Source organism: Ambystoma mexicanum, chromosome 3q (genome assembly GCF_040938575.1).
Source record: "Ambystoma mexicanum isolate Mex_15411 chromosome 3q, UKY_AmexF1_1, whole genome shotgun sequence".
NCBI lineage: Eukaryota > Metazoa > Chordata > Amphibia > Caudata > Ambystomatidae > Ambystoma > Ambystoma mexicanum.
In genome coordinates, this window is record NC_090926.1 from 1,128,691,768 (window position 1) to 1,128,709,596 (window position 17,829).

At 43.7% G+C, this 17,829-nt stretch overlaps 1 protein-coding gene across 6 annotated transcripts in view; it reads left to right on the plus strand.

The window, feature by feature from the left end:
- PNPLA6 (patatin like phospholipase domain containing 6) overlaps nucleotides 1-17,829 on the plus strand; it is a 1,092,789-nt gene that overhangs the window by 392,703 nt on the left and 682,257 nt on the right. For all 6 annotated transcript variants that reach the window (XM_069603923.1, XM_069603925.1, XM_069603924.1 and 3 more), the window contains exon 23: nucleotides 14,590-14,758. In XM_069603923.1, the coding sequence (XP_069460024.1) occupies nucleotides 14,590-14,758 (169 nt within the window). The remainder of the gene's footprint in view (nucleotides 1-14,589; nucleotides 14,759-17,829) is intronic.

Consider the following 17,829-nt stretch of genomic DNA (forward strand, 5'->3'; position numbering starts at 1 on the left):
GGTCCGTGTCCCTGCTCCAGCGGGTCGGTCTGTGTGCGGTTTCCCTCCAGGAGGCGTGCCAAGTCTGAAGTAGACTTGGCTTCTGTCTACTTTCTCGTGGCCTGGCTGGTGCCTGACAGCACCCTCAGATGGCGGTGTCTTCCCCACTGGCGTCCCAGTCCCCAGCAGCTTTCTGTGCTTCTCCGTCTGCCACACTCAAAATTTACTCTCGGTTCCTCGGGGGCTGACTTGACTAATGACATTGTCTGTCTTCTAATTTGTACTCTGTATAACCAATGGCCAGTCTCCAACAGCTAGACTGCGTGTGACAGTTCTGATAGGGATTCTTCATTGCTCCATCCTTCTTTCTCGCCATAGTACTGTACCGATGATCATCACAAAGTTCAGTGGCACTCTTCCTCATCTCAGTATTTTCCTAGGAATTGAGTTCCTCGCTACTACATAGATAGAAGCATGGGCGATCACAGGGTACTGAGGGAGGTTAAAGGAAGGGGAGGCCGGAGATGAGGGAAGAAAATACCACATTCTCCAAAGGTGATTGTCACTGGTCCAATGGAGGGTTTCCCCTCCCCATGAGATCCACCCGCTGAGTACCTCTCCAGGGGGTCTATTGGGTAGTGGCCTCACCTCCCAGGCCTCAAGGGAAGAGGCTTCCCCCATGGAAGCAGTGACAATACTCTGGGATTCGTCACACTCGATAAAGGTTTTCTATTTTTCTAAACTAAATTTTATTTTCATTATTTAGTTAAAACTGTATTTTTAATGCAATGTAAATATCCATAACCATCCCTGGCACAGAGCTCTACGGTAGTGATTTTGCATTAGAAACTCTAAAGAGCAGCTAGACCATATGTGCTGTTGCCTAATCTGAGCTTAGCGTATCTGGGGAAATACCACATTGGGTGAGTGTTTGAAAATGATGTCTTTGCTCAAGGCTAAGACTTATCCTGTGTGTTTACCCAAGACACAGCTTAATAACGTTTGAATATGGCGAACCACAATGATTAGGTGCCCACCAAATGTTTGCAATGGTAACAAAAATTGGGATGAGTGCCAAACCCACGGAAGGTGAAGTGCTGTTGCCATCTGTGGGTTCTAACCTTCTAAACCAACCAGTGGGCAGCACCCCCCTTACCCCGTTGACCCAGTGGGACCTGGTCAGTGCTGGAAATTGATGAGATTTATTAGGGTAACTCCAGCCTCCCCCAACCTCCTTCACGTGTGAGTAGCAGGGTTGGTAGAGTGGATTGTCAGTGTTGTGTGTGGGACTTCAGAGTCGGAGCCTGGTGTCGAATAATGTGGGTGCCCCAAGTATAGGTTGTTGGCTGCTTGACTTAAAAACAGAGTGCATTTTAGGAACATAAGAATGACCACAAATGTATCAAACACGTCTGTAATTGTAATTCAAATGGGCATTCCTTCTGAGCATGCAATGCACACCGGGAATGGTCATTTCATCTGTCGGAATATAGTCACCATGTGTCAGGATTATTGTGGTGGTTGGGACTTGTGGGGGCCTCTGTGGCCGGAACCACCACCAAAGGGCTAACAAGCACTGGAGATGCAGCATGCTTGGCCCTGTAAGAAACCTAAGGGTATCCTCACACCTACTCCCATTGGATCCTCTTCTCCCGTGGCCGGGAAAGGCCAGCGCTTTTGGATCCTGGAGAAGCAAGCGAGGGTCCCCTGGTGGAGGGTCCTTGGGGATTGGGGAGAGGATATCCATAGGTGAGACATGGTATACCCTTTTCCCTATGAGAACCCACTTCACCCTCCCCTGATCTTTGTGGGCTGTTGCAAACCATGTATGCTAATTTTCCCTCATTCAATACAATCTAGTACTTAGAAGAGGAAGAGGCCTGTAGAGTATTGTAAAGATCAGGCATGTCCCAAGTGCGCCACTAATTAGCACTAGGCCATTTCAATTATGGACTCAAACCTGCAACCTGTCAAGTGGTTGCAGGTGTATAAAAAGTCCAACAGAAGAGCGAGCAGCAGGAGAGAGCCGAGGCCGATCGTTGTGGGCCTGGAGGGAGAATCCTGCATTCCAGGAGGCAGCCGTGGTGGGTCCTGCAGGAGAGTCAGGATGTTGGCAGCTGATCCCAAGAAGCTTTGGAGCCAAGGGCTGGGCAGGTTGTGAGAAGGCCCCAGGTGTGGGAGCCTGAAAGAAGCAGAGTTACCGACAGCGGGGAGAAAGCAGAGCTGTCGGCGAGATACGAAGAGAAGGTGAAGTGCAAGAGGGGCTCACGGTCAAAGGAAAGCGTGTCGGCGGAGCAGAAGTTGAAAGCAAAGCTGTCCGGAGGAGACCACAGGGACCGGTCAGTGAGAAGGGAAGAACACTCTAACTGGGAAGCTACCGGGGATGTAGGGAAGCCAAAATAGATGCTGAATGGATGGGGATTTCATTTTTCTCTCCCTTACAACCCTTCCGGTAAGCCGTATGCACCTGACCACACAACCCGGCTACCTGATAACATAGATGCTTTACTCTGCCCTATAAACAATCTACTTTTGTCTGATAGAACTCTGTATGGTCATTGCGACCAAATCAGCACGATCTGAGTTGAACAGAATCCCTCATTTCTACCATCACACAGATACCGTTCCCTTTTAGGAGAGACGACGTTGTGAATGTTGCACTAGATGCCATATTCGAAAGACAAGATGTCCCCTGCCACCTCCATAGGGGCACGTCAAAAGAAATTATATAGGTAGTCACGTCAAACTCCATTTTTACTCACACAGCCTGGAAAAATAAATCTGTGACGCTGCTACAGCATCACAATACGGGGTTAATCATTTATTCGAAGATTTCCCAGAAGAAATGCCTAGTCCTGAAGATGACCTCAACATCAACTTGTGAAAAGACACCAGAGATAGTGTCTAATGCATCATATGGCCGAAACATGTCGACTATTTCTGAAAAAGACTACTAACCACAATAGCCTTACGAATTAACCTCATATAGTATTGTTCATTTAGTGATCCATATCCCTGTTTGTTTTTGATTTCTGTAACCTGTGTTTTCAGTTTCATTTTTGATTTTATTGTTTATGCTTTCACTTGTTCAGTCTCGTTTGAGTACTGTCCTTTTAAAATTTTGTACCAGTATTATTAAAATAGCTACATTTTGTTGTAATATATTTATATGGTGTTTTTTTGCTACTCCCTGAGTAAGTGATCTTTATGTCAGGTGTATGTTAAACATTCTGTAATAACCACTCCCATCTCCAACTACCAGGCCTATGTAGAGAGGGGTAATCATTTCTTCCTTTGTGTGTTTGAACATATAGCAGTGAAAGAAATGTGTGCAACGCTCCCAGGGAGACGGTCTGGAGCGTGTGGTGAAGGCCAAGGAGGGTATGGAAAGCTATTCCAATGAAGGTATACAGATAAAGGTTTAAGGCTAGTTGGCATTCATTTGGGAAACTCCATTACTAGGGATCACAGCATGGGCTCTGTGGTACATTTTAGGGCACTCATCTGGCTTAATTGGATGGTCAAGTTGCTTGCGTTACGGAACTATTTCTAGTATCACACATTGCGCACATTGGTTCTCTTGATTACACAGCCGCACTAGTAACATTGACTTTTAAACGTGTTTTTTTTTCTTTTTTCTTCTGGCTCACTATGTCCTATGCTGAGGGGAAAGAAAAAGACTATTCAATCGCTGCCTTCTAACAATTTACTGAACAAAATCCTTTGCAAAAATTGTGGGGTGCAACGACCTCTGACACTTTTTCTATAGCTGCTGAGAAGCAATCCGCTCACTCCCAAAATACCGATTTTTAGGAAACGGAAATGGTGACTGCTAAAGAGGACTTTGCTGCCAGCTTTCAAGCATTTCAGTAGCTTTTCAGGCTCAATTTACATCGTTTACGTCAGAAATAAAACAATCACTATCAGACTTCAACAAGGACGTTGCCAATCTTGGGGAGCGGGTTGAGGCCAATGAACAGGCAGTTCAGGTTCTGACACAGGATAGCAAACAGACAGACGTTGCATTGGAGGACCTTGCTACGGCAACACGAAATCTTGAACTTCAATATGAAAATCTGGAGAATACGTCCTGTCGTTCGAATATCAGAGTGAGAAATCTACCAGAAACGGTCTTGGACTCTCAGCAAAGAGAAGAGGTAACCCAAATCTTCGCAGATTTGCTCCCAGGGGAGGAGAAGCCTCCAATCTCTATAGACCAAGTACATCAGACCAAAAAGGAGCGATCCTGGTGCTCGCCCGCCTGATGTTTTGGCTACCTGCACTTCCTATCATGAGAAGGAACAGATACTGAGAACGGCACTTGAACAAAGTATGATTACTTATAACTGGACGGAAATCCGGCTCTATCAAGACCTCTCCCAGATCACTCTCCAGAAAAGGCGAGAGATGCAAACCGTTGTCAGAGTATTACGAGATCGGGGGATCAAATATAGATGGACTTTTCCTTTTGGAAGCCTTTTTTCAATAGACAGCAAGCAATGCAGGATCACATCCCGAAAAGCTGGACTGGCATGGCTACAAGTTGAAGAAGATGAGTGCGAAGGCGCAACAGCCTCCGGTGTTGATCGCATATCTCAGAAGTCTAAAACGTGTGAATGGTTGATGTTGTCAATGAAACACTTGTGTATAGGCGCGTTACAAATGCCATATCATATCATATCATATCATATCAATGGAGAAAGTAGACAAAACAGCAAAAGGAGGATTGGATAGCCCGCTTGAGAGGTCCGATTCACAAAGTGACAGATTAAGGTATAAATATCAGTAATTGTGGGAATTAATGGCTATCCTGAGCCAGCAATGAACTTCATCTGATAATGGAGGGGGAGAAGCTGCTGCCCTTTTTGGAATCTATCCGTTAAGGGAACAGATGGGGTACTAGGATACCCTGCACATTGTACTGGGGTATTAGTGGGATCATAGCTGGGGCTGCTTGCCCCGGATTTTGTTAGGAACTCTGGCTCGCACCAAGAGACTATGGTTGGGGTTTATTATATCCAAGTTGGGGTTAGGGAGGGTGTAACAGGTGGGGTTAAGCTGTATGGGAAGAGGACAAGAGGAAGAACCGCTTGGTACTTTTGGATAAGCTATGCACATTGGTGGAAACAGGATGACATTGTGATATTAACAACCCAGCAGTCTAATGGGACAGTTTAAATGCTTAACATTGGCTTCAGTTCGCCAGCGAAATGCAGGAAGCTGCATGCTCTTTTGAGGCGTCACCAACCTGACTTGGTGGTCCTCCAAGAAACGCATATATGTTTATCAGATGAGCATAAACTGCGGCTTTGTCGCTACCCGCTGGTCTTACAGGCAAATGCTAAGACTAAAGTGGTAAGAGTTTTTCTGCCATTGAAATCGGGCCCCCACTGTGCAGTGTTGAAAATGTATATCCACAAAGAGGGACGATATATATTGAAGGTCGGGCCCAAAAATATAACTGTGGTGTCCATTTATAAAATCAGTTCTTACCCAGGTTGAAATGTTTAGTGAGTGAAATATAATTGCGTGGGATCCTGCACAAGACTGAAGTAAAAGTACTTCCTTGACACATTCATTATCCTCTAAAGTATTAAAACAAAGATTTGCTAATTTGCCTTCGGTGGATGTCTGGCCAGCTTTAATGGGGGATAAGAAAGCATATACTTTTTAGTCGCATGTGCATTGTTTGCTTTCCTGAATCGATTATGCTTGGGTTTCTAAACCCATCCTAGGTAGAGTTACCACTATGATCCGTCACCCTATTGCAATTTCGAACCATGCTCCACTGACTTTACAGATAGATATAGAAGGGATGATCCAAAGGGTATGGACGTGGCGATTCCTGTATGCGATGATGCAGGAAACAGTGGTCAGGGGAAAAGTGGAGGCTAATGTAGAGGAATTCTTTGAACAGAATGACTCCCGGAATCTCCTTTTAATATGGTATGGGATGCTTTTAAGGCTTCAATCTGTGGGATTCTAATAGCAGAGGCGCCAAGTAAACGCTGGCAGAGAATGGTGTTGGAAATGTCATTGGAAACAGAACAACACGTAATGAGGGAATTGGAAGCGCATACAGCCCCGGAAATATTAAAAGCATATAGAGTAGCAAAAGCTAAACTTAACCTGTTCTTGACTAAAAAGGCGGAGAAATATTTGTTATATTTGCACCAATCCTATTATGTTAAGGCTAATAAGGCAGATACACTACTGGCGAGACAACTGCGCCAGAAGATCACCCCGCAAACTATCCAATTGATTAAATTGCCGGGTGGCGGTACTGTTACTGAAGCCCTCAAATTATAGCGCAATTTCACTCGTTTTACTCGCAGTTATATCAAACTGAGATCCCTGATGAGCAATCCCAGCTAAGTTACTTGCAGGTAGTTAATCTTCCCTGGATCTCGAGGATAGACGGACACATCTTGGAATAAGACATTTCTGTGGAGCAGGTCCTCAACGTTATTAAATCACTTCCCGTGAATCAATCTCCAGGACCTGATGGGTTTTCAGCTTCTTTTTTATAAAATATTCAGGAAGGTATAAGCTTCAAGATTAGTGTATCTCTAGAACTCATTCCTTAGCTCAGGCAGTATCTCCCCTTCGATGGAGGAAGCCAAGATCATACTGATTCCAAAACTGGGAAAGGATCCAGGCAAGTGCGGTTTGTACAGGCCGATTGCTTAAATCTGGATGCTAAGATTTACTCAAAAATTCTTGCAAATAGGATGGAGGGGCTACTTCCGTCTATTATACAGCCCGATTAGTCTGGCTTTATAAAAAACCGACAGACGCATGACCACATACAGCGGTTATGTCATTTGTTGGAAAAAGTGGCAAATAAACATTTAACTACGATTCTTTTACATTGGATGCCAAAAAGGCTTTCGACCGCTTTGAGTGGTCGTTCCTTTTCCAGGTTATGGTCTATGAAGGGATTTGATCCTCAGTTTATGGTAAGGGTCAAGGTAAATAACAATTCTCCGGTGGCACGATTACTAATAAATGCAGCACGTTCACCCCCAATTTCCCTTCAGCAGGGAACAAAACAGGGATGTCCCAGGTCGTCATTGTTGTATTTGAGGGGAAAGAGCATAAAATCATGGCGTACGCTAACGATATGCTACTAGTAATTTCTGAGCCTGCAAGATCATTGCCCGGACTAAAGGGAAATGGAAAACGATGGTTTTTCTGCAGGCTTGAAAGTTAATTTGGCCAAATCAGAAATATTAAATTTATCTTTGCCCCTACCGCTGTCCCCTTGACATACTCGGACTAAATTTGCCTGGGCTCAGGGTAAAATTAGACTCTTGGGAATTACATTAACCCCAGATTTGGAAGGCGTATACAAAGCTAATTTTCCCCCATTGATGAAGGAGATTACGAACCAACTCAGACAGTGGGGTCCATTTTCAATTTCTTGGCTTGTACGGATGAATGTTATAAAAATGTCAATTCTCACAAAAATGTTATTTGTTCCAGGCACTCCCAACCCCCATGGCATCTTTTAAAACGTTGTGTAGGAGAATTTCTGATTATATTTGGAATGATAAACCCTCCAAAGTGGCTTATGAGGTTTTGATTGCAACCATCGAGAGAGGAGGGCTGGGTCTTCCCGATCTATACACATTTTATCAGGCAGCACTGCTCTGGGAAATTAAAGACTGGTGGGGATCAGATGAAGCGAAACGGTAGCTACAGATGGAACAGGCACTGGTGGGTCCAAATTTAGGGGAGGTTTTATGGCATGCAAAAAAAGACCGCTCTCCCAATATTCATAGGAGTAAGATTACACATCTAGTACAGGAGATATGGGATGGGGCGGCGAGACGGAATGGGCTCACGACTTTCCCTTCACTGTTTACTCCTATCTTTTGTAATCCTAATTTTCCTCTAGGGCGAGACCCTCTGTCTTTTCTTTACTGGAAACAAGCAGGATGCAGGGAAATGGGTGATATGTTTGTTGGCAGATATTTCAAATCCGTTACACAGTGTAAGGAGGATTTTGGCTTAGTTGACAAGGAACAATTCCAATACTACTAGAGAGCTTACCTCTTTTGAAAAATGTGTCACTACCAGGTAATTAATATCAAATATTTATAAAATCCTGAATAGTTCACCTTCTATTCCAATATGGCATTATAAAACTAGATGGCAGTACACTGTGGGGTCACCTATTGCAGACGATGAAAGGGAAGGTCTATGGAAGGATATTCCTAAATGTACTCGTTCGATGCAGCTGCGAGAGTTCTGGTATAAATTGCTTACTCAATGGCATTACACACCTGCTCGTCGACACAAGATTAAATCTTCTCTGTCGGACCAATGTTGGCCTCTGGCGCCCGAGTTTCTGTGGTGAGGGAGGTGTCCGAAACACCCTGTGCTTAGTCTCCTATGAGGAGACCCAAATGCACTCTGTGGTGATTGGCTAGCTGACTGTCCGGGAAGGACAGCCACCCTGCTGGATGAGTGACAGCTAGGCTAGAAGGAATGGAAGAGAACTGAATAAAAGGTGAGTCTCTTGGCTTGGAAGGCAGAGTCGACCACCGGAACGAAGGAACCGAAGAAGAGCTTGAAGAGGATGTCTGCTGCAACTCCTGGACCGTTGGTTTGCCCGGTGAAGCCCTGCTGCAGGTCCGAATCGTCAAGTTCGCATCGGCACAGGAGCCCCTGCAAGGACGACTTCTCCCTTTGAGTTGGTGGGACTGGATACTCATCTGCGATCTGGTTGAATTTCCTCATAGTTGTTGCAGGAAACCGTAGAACTAGGGAAGAGAGAAACCAGTTTGTGTGCTTTACTTACAGCCACCGGAATTGAAGTTTGCCAGTTGCAAGCTTTTGACTGTCCCAGTGCAGTGCAGGAGTCCCCCGACGTCCTCCCTCTTGTCCCCACGACTTAGGCACAGGAAGTACTTACCTCTAGCGGTGAAAGTGCTTGAAACTTTTGCAACTCAAAGGCCTAATCATCTTGTGACCCAACATATGATTCTTCTTTCTACAAACTACTTCTGAGAACTTTTGCAGAGACTTTTCCGTTTACTTATCAGAACTGCTTTATCCTATCCAAGTCTTTAGCCCATAGACTTTGGCCTAGCCTATTGAATTGACTCTTCTGGTGAACTCAAAATATTTGCACTGTCTAAGAATAATTGTAACCTTTCATGTTGTAATATCTTTTGCCTTTTACTCCTCTTGAAAAAGTATTCTGAATGCAAACAGTAAGATATTCATGTCCCCAGCACCCTTGTTACTAAAGTTGCCTGTGATTGTAGGTTGTGTCTGCAGGCCATCCCCAAAAGGGTCTTATCTGATTCAGCAACTTAGAGTGTACAGTACTGAAGTATATTTGTGTGCTATTATATTATTGCCTCCTTCTAGTGAATGTTTTATAACTGACTGATAAATTAATAAGTGTTTATCCAAGAAACCTTGGGCCTCATTCCGAGTAGGCCGCAAAGGGATACCGGGCACCGTTAAGGACATTGGTGCCGGTAATCCCTTTGCGCCCTACTAAGAGTTCCCTTAGCGGGTCCCTTCCTCAACGCCTGGTTTTACCAGGCGTTGAGGAAGGGACCCGCTAAGGGAAATCGGAGCCAATAACGGTACCGCAAATTGTGGTACCGTTATTAGCTACTTCCCCCTTCCCATTGAGCCCTATGGGGGCTGAAATGGGAATGGGGAATGGTTTGGTGAATGGGGACTTAACGGTCCCGCTAAGGTCGGGCTGGACCGGTAAGTCCCCATCTCACCAAACCAGACACGGCACCGGTATGGGAGGTAGTGATGGTGCTAAAAGCGCCACGACTACCTCCATACTAGGAATGAGGCCCCTTGAGTGTAAGAGTTTATCTGAACACCTGTGATTGTAGACCTCTGTGTAACATCATTACTGCTCACAATTACCCCTCTTGAGATAAGCCTGGCTGCTCAACACGCTACCAAAACTGTGTAGTACAGAAGTTGGTTTGCTTACACCTGTAGTCCTAGTTGCTTGTAGTGTTCCCAGAGGGTACTGCATTCAAACTTTGCCTAACAGAGGCCAATCCAGCACAGCATCCTGGACCGGGCAAATCCCAAACTGCTACTAGTTGGAAAATTGTGTGCGGTACCATGCAAACCGCATAGTATCTAAATTGTTTTTCAGACAAGTTTTTCCACTCTGGTCCTGATTGTTAGCCCCATTTGCATGCCACATAGCCACGCCCGTTGGCCACGTGGTTACAAAGTAACGCACGAGATTAGGGAACATAACCCTTGATGACCCATAATCCTGCTCACATACGGAGGCACAAAGTCAACCTCTGATGAAGCACGGGAACTGCAGTGGCTCCTGCTGGCATCCACCAGAGCTGCTAGCTATCTGCTTTTCCTCCAGCCTCAAAGCTTTGCTTTTTGGCAATCCCACATGCTCTTCTCCCCAGTGATTAGCCCTCCAGAGCAGTGCCAACAGTTGAAGGGTGTTCACATATAAATTCAATCCTTAAATGCTGCTGAATTGTCTGCTTATTTGGCACGGGCATGGTGGCTGAGAAGTAGATCTTCCGTCGTATCTTAAACCAGCCCACTGCAAATAACTAAGAGTCATGTGACTTGACAGCTGATTTTATGAACAACCTCTAATAAACTGTACATTATATGTGAGAAACCTTAATGTACTCTCACATCTACTCCTCAGGGATCTTTTGTTCAGGTGACCAGGGAAGTGCCATTGCTTTTAGATCCTGGACCCAGGGGGTGGACAAGCGAGGGAGGATCAGCTGGGTGGAGGCTCCTTTGGAATTGGAAAGAGGGTGCCTGAAGGCGATACATGGTATCTCCCCTTAACTAATACTGACCTACCCAACCCTCCCTTAGTCTTCTTGGGGTATTGTTAGTCCTTTCCAGGTTTTCCCTGTAATCTTCCATCAAGTTCTGACACCAGGAAGAGGCAACTAAGAATAATGCACCCTTTCCTATTGTGAACACCACTCTGGTACTGCGACGAAGAAGAGGGGCCTGCATGCACTTAGCGATGAAGTTCGGGCATGTTACACTCCGGCTTAGGTCAGGCAATTGTGTCTGGCCCTTTTCACCTTCAACATGTAAAAATCTGGAGCCCATAATCAGAGTTAAGAGAGAGCGGAAAGAGACTCTGCCGTGTTGGGACCGAGCCAAGGACCAGAGACACCAGCAGCGATTCCCAGAGACCTGCCAGAGAAGATTCGCAGGTTCATGAACCATCTACTGTGAAGGTGGGCAACAGGCGCTGCCAGGTAGCAGAAGAGAGAGAAAGCTGTCCGTGCCCAAGCCCTAATGCAGCTGGAGCTGCGGAAGACGCCAGGGATGTGGACCATGTGTGGAGCAGAGCAGAGTTGCTGGGCTGTATCCGGAAACGTGCCCGCTGAGCAAACTGAAGGTGTTCCTGTTCAAGGAGAGCTGCTCGAAGGAGCCGTGAAAGCAGGCAAGTGTCAGGAGATACAGAGGAGACCGAAGCACTCCAAAGGAACTTTAACTAAGCAACGGTTCCTGCATTTAAGTAAATGCTACTCATATTGTAATATTGAACTGAAGGAAATCCACTAATTGAGTTAACCCAAGTGAACGTTATCTATATTGAATATCTAACTGAAAGAAAACCTCTAAACAAACAAGCACAAGCAAATGCTACCGGTAATGAATGCTGAACTGAAAGAAAGTTGCCAAATGAGTAAACTACTATGTTATAAATGGTGAATTAACACTTTAATAGATATTCCATTACTTTTTTATTTAGCTGAATTTAATCCATTTTAAAAACATGTCATATACAATACAAGAAAGATACAACATACAAAAAAAAAAACATCGATAATAAAAAGGTGATTAAACAATTTAAAAATATTTTAAAAAAGGGGAAAAGCAACAAGTACACATAATATAAAAACACATTTTTTTAAAAATGTGAAAACATGATACGATAACAAATTAAGATGATAACACGTGGACAAGATATGTCAGAATAAAACATTACGTTATTGAACTATCTTCATCACAAAAGAAGTAATGAGTTTTTATACTTGGCTCATCCTAATCATTTGCTGATTTTGGGCTATAAAATGTTAGTTGGTTGAGGTCCTCTACTTTACGATATTCTAAAAGATTCACATCATGAAGAAAACGAATGACATTAATTCTAAGTGAGGTATTTCTACCTTCAAGTATCATTGGCCATAGTAAATCTGGAGCCAATTCAACATGATCTTTGAGAATAGGTTTAAGAAACTGTATTCGTTTCATTTCCAAAGAAGTACATTCAGTAAGTAAATGTTTAAGTGTTTCTTTTTGATCAAGATCTTCACAATGTCTACAGCTACTATCAGCTAATGTTAACCATTTCCGTCTCTCCAGTATCTCACGTATTGGGCAAAGATTAAATCTCAACCTAGAGAATTCCATTCGGTGTGCAACTGACAGAGGTTTAAGCAGATAAGGTTCCATTGAACCATGTTTTTTATGATACAGAAAATCATTTTTAAAATCACATAATTTTGTACAATGTTCTCGGGTTCTAATCCAATCAGCATTAAACATCTTATTTTTTGCCTTAAATGGGATTTTCAATTAGGGTTTGCAATGAGACATCTGCTTCTGCTAGTGCATTAATCGCAATTTGACGCCATTTAGACATATGCAGTTCCTTACTAGTAAACATGTGAGTTGACAAGATAGCTATCAGCATCAAGGTGTCCATAGTCATTATACATTTTCGAAACAAACTAACAATGAACCACAGATGTCGAGTGTATAAAGATATCAAAGATATCAAGCCCAACTCATGTCTAATCCAAGAGATTGGGATACAATTTGGAAGTCCTAGACATCGTCCCCAGTACAAACTCTCTAGTCTACTCCAGGAAGATTCTGACATTAATTCCTGCGTCTCCGAACCATAGAGGAGAATCGGAGTAACATTTTGACGATAGTAAATTACTGCTGGAGTGATGGAGAACTTCCCCAGCCTTGCCTGCATGATCTTAGTTTGTGCAAGCATCTGGGTCAATTTCCCATTGATAGTATGCCAATGTGATTGAGATCTAACATTGGAAATGGTCACACCTAAATAGGTGTATTGATTGACCACTTCAATTTCACATTTATGGATATGCCAATGAAGAGATTTAATCTGCTTTTTCTCTTTGGTAGCAAAAATAATAATTTTAGTTTTTGATAAATTAATAGATAACAGATTCATTTGAGTGTATAATGCTACTCCGTCAAGTAAATGTTGAAGGCCAGAAGGAGTTTTTGAAAGGAGAACCAGATCATCCGCATAAAGCAAGGCTGGAGTTGGTTTAAGTTTTTTGAGGATCTCCCACTATTTGTGCAAAACCTGTGCCAATATCTGAAATGAAAAAGTTAAATATTGATGAAGCCAAGACACATCACTGTTTCAGACCCCTATAGGTTTTAATTGGGGAGTCAATGTACCTTCACTTTAATAGATATATCAACCAACACTATCAATTAAAAGCAATCTGGACAGAATTAAAGGCATATGAAGGATTGAAGAGTTGTGGTGAGCATTATATGTGCAAAAGAACAGAGACTGCCAATTAGAGTTGCTTACATGGAAAAGAGTTCCCAATATATTACAACCCAAGAATTATCCTTATAGAAGGTTACAAAGAATAAAAGTGTGGTAAGTGAAATCCCAAGGCAGAGAAGTCTATGAGGGGCCTAACAGCTTTGGGGAGACTTATGGTTGCGTGACCTGTGATGGGTGGATGGTGCGGTCCGACATCTGTGCCTAGACCAGAAAGTCTCCTAATGAGCCAGGCTACTGGTTGCGGGACCTGTGATGGGTGGACCGTATGGTCTAACAACTGCGCCTAGACCCGGAAACCCTGCAAAATAAACAAACTGCAAAGAACTGTGAAATACTTGGTGAAACAAACCTGAAAGAGGGTCATTCGGACCCGGGGTTTTCTTTTGAACTATTGAGCGAATGAAATCCACAGTGAATGTAATGTTGGTGTTGGGGAAAAGTGTTGACAGTCAAATGAGCAAAGGACTTTGTCTTGGGGAAGGGAGCCCCAGAACCTTTATGTGGGTGAACTGTGCTAACAGAGAATGCTGTCTTGGGGAAGAGGAACCCAGGCTTTTCATTTGGGGCAACTGTATTATATTAGAACTTTGGAAAAGAGTAGTCCCGGACCTTCGTTTTGTATAAACAGTGGAACATTTCAACTTGGAGAAGGTAATTTCAGAACTTGATGTAACACCTTTGAACTGAATGATTTATTGGAACCCTTTTGTAACTTGAAACAGGGAACCAATGAACACGTAGATGTTTTTACAGGAATTTTATGGAATGTATTTTAGTGTGTCTTATACTGTTGTGGTTATATACTCACCAAAATAAAGTTTAAAAAGTAAAGTAAGAAATCAATCGCCCTCAGATATGAAATGTATTAGACAGAGCGATTACTAGAAGTAATGTTATAAGGAAACAGTTTCCTGGTGTTCCTCATAAAAGTGCAATACAAGTGTATGTGTTTTAAGAAGGCAGAATACTTGTTTCTTGATGGTTCCTCCAAGAATGGGAAATATATTTGGTGGCTCACATACATTCCTCTTCATCTCTTTCAGTATTCATGAGTATCGTCTCTCTGGCTGGCTGGCCCAACAGGAGGACATCCACCGTATTGTCCTTTACCAGTCCGACTGCACACTGACGCCTTGGACTGTGCGCTGCATCCGGCAAGCAGACTGTATTCTGATCGTGGGTTTGGGCGAACAGGACCCCACAGTGGGGGATGTAAGTACCATTTGAATTTTCTACTTTTTTTCCTTTAAGACGTGGCGTTCATCTTCACAAACCCAAAGAGTTTTTATTCATGTTTTCTGCTTATACATGATATGACATGGTTCCCTATCTGGCCCTCAATATGTGTTTGGTGGTGACCCAGACTGATGGACCCACCACCCCACTACCTGATGTACGGATCGGAGGCGCTATGGAGAATCCAGATACTGTCCTTTTAAGAGAAACCAAACATAACTTTTGAATCCATAGCCTGTTGTGCTTGTCACAATTCAGAAACAATCAGTAATTCACCAGATAAGAACAGGACGCTGAGGCAGAGGGCAAGCTGAGCAGTGTGGGAGAGATGTAGGCCTAGTATACTCCGACAGCGTAGTTTTGTGTGCCTGTATCGGTGTGCATGGGGAGGAATGGCAGTCAAGATGGCAGATCTGCCACTTGAAGGCTTGGTCCATCACAAGAGTCCACGCAAACGGAAAACCCTGATGATGATGTTATGTGCCAGGCCGCAATGGACCTAACCATCCAATAGGCAGGTAGAATATTATTTACAGCATCCACTCATTAGTAGGCAGCCTGCCCAGATGTAGACTATAGGGCCATAGTAAGCACTCATACAGGGAAGAGTAAGGTGAGGGCATGTGTAGCAATGGGGAGAAGGAGGTGCTGAAGCAGTTCAGGTGCAGATGGAGTTGAAGGTACAGGAGGTGGAAGACTGGGTGCAGAAGGAGGTACAGGTGGAGGAGTTAATAGAGCAGCAAGATGTGGTGCAGAATGAGTCAAATGTGCAGGAGGGACTCTGAGAAAACAGAAGTGACTGGAGTAATTCACCACCAAAAAGAAAATGCAGATAAATATTGAGAAGACTGTGTTGGAGGGAGTCAAGGTGTGGGGGGTGAACAGTGACTTTCAAACTGTTCAAGGAGGGGATGTGGAGAGGTGGCAAGGAGGGGAGACCATCGGGTGGTGGAGTAGAGAAATAGTTGTAAGTATGAGTGGAGGGCGGCGAATGCTCTCTTGAAGGAAAAGAAACAGTAGAAGCCAGAAAGTAAGACTACCCATGGTCTGTTGACATGGGAGGAGGAACGAGAATGCGCAAGTTGTTAGGACAGGCATCAGTCGGCACAAGGGATAGCGGCGAGACCAATTCACAGGCCCCCATCCATGAGTGAGCATTGGCCCATCAAGGAGGCAAGTAAGACTGGCTTGGGCAGTAGGTTCAGGCCCCTAAGATAGGTAGTTGGTCCAAACCCCAACCAGGCACCTAGAACTCCTTATGGCCTACTTCCCCTTTAGGAGGAGACACTGTATAACTTGATGCAATACAGCCTGGAAGTTCCTACACCAATTTCTATGATATATGAGGATCACTGCCCCATCTATGGCCTTCCAAAGGCCAGCACTGTTTAATAATACTTGAAGCCCAACATTCCTTACTGGAATTTAACCTTCAAATTGGAAACCAACCAGGAGGGAAGTGCTGGCAAAGAATTTGCAGTACCACAACATCTTGGCCATACTTGCATGTTCATGAAGGGGGCAGGTCCTGTCATCAAGGCACCGAATGGTAGAAGGAGAAGAACAGTTATAGAGACGTATCCCTGTAGTTACTGATATGTTATACTGCCCATAGGAAGAGCTTTGTTCTATTGTGTTCCTATCCTAGGGAATTGTGAACTACTAATAATTAATTCTGTGCTAAAACCTATTTAACTAGTCTGATGGGGATTTCACCATGCTTTTGTGACAATGGTCTTTCACCATTGAATTTTCTCACTCTGTTGTGTGCTGATGAATTTGATGCAAGGCGGGCCAAGGTTGGGTAAGCATGGTGGCCACACCCAGACCACTCTCAATGTTATTCCTATTTACTAATTTGTTCAAAAGGGTTTTTACACTCTTGGCTTACATTAGCATCCAATATTCGCTCTTTTAGAGTTAGCGTGTGATGTGGAATGCCTCTTTATTTCCAGTCATTTCCTTACTCACTGAGGCCAGGCATCTTTGTGTAGAGTTCCATGGAAAGCTGGATAGGTCTGCTGATGTATTTGATGTCACCCTAGACATTTGTGGACCATAGTGCACAGAATTCTAGGCTGCTGGGTTAGTCCGTCTAGTCTTCAGATGGCTCTTGGCAGGCTATTCAGTCCCCTCTGAGGTACAGTAGGCTATGCTTTCAGAATTGCTGACATCCCTTGTGGTGTCCAGCAAAGGATAAAGATCAAGAGGTCAGTCGAGTTATGGAGGTTTTGAAGTGATGGTACAGTAGGCTGGATTGCAGTAATCCAGAATGGAGTGAATGAGACAGTGACAAAAGAGGATAGTGGCCGTTTGTGAAAAAAAGAGCAAATCTGATATAATCCATAGTTAATATTTGCCGGTACAGGAAAGGTGTTGAATATTGGTGTAAAGAAATAGAAGCGTTGAATGGCGTGCGAAGATCATTAGCATAGAAAAGGGAATGGGGGCTAGACTTGTAAAAAGCTATTTAGAAGTTTTCAACAGGAGGCTAAATTAATGAAAAGAATATCAATCTTGGAAGGATTTATCAAAAATAAAGAAAGGTGGTGTCCATGACTTAGAACATAACAGTTGAAATCTGAGCAAGAACAGGGAAAATGATAGAGGAATCCTTTGTGAAGCATCAGTATAAGACAACAAAAGAAGGGATGAGGTCACAGAATAAAGGTTTAGCAAGAGAAAATAAATGGGGATCAAGAACCAAACCCTGGGGGACAACAACAGAGGATTGGGTGGAGTGGAAGTGAGAATAAAGACAGAATAGGGTTATTTAAGGAGTGAGAGATGAATGAAACTGGGAAGGCGCAATGTTGGTTACAACAAGAGTAGAGCGAGCATGCGAAAGATGGAGAGAATGGAAGATGTGATATTAATCTGCATTTTCTGAGTGGTATTGCAAAGCGCAAGACTAGAGTATTACTTCTGATATTCTCTGAGAATATGAATGTGCTTTAAGAAAATTGGCTGATGTGAGAGGTTGAGTGGTGATGGGCATTGGTTTTGGAGGGGAGGAGAGGATAAGAAAGATGAAAGCACAAGATATA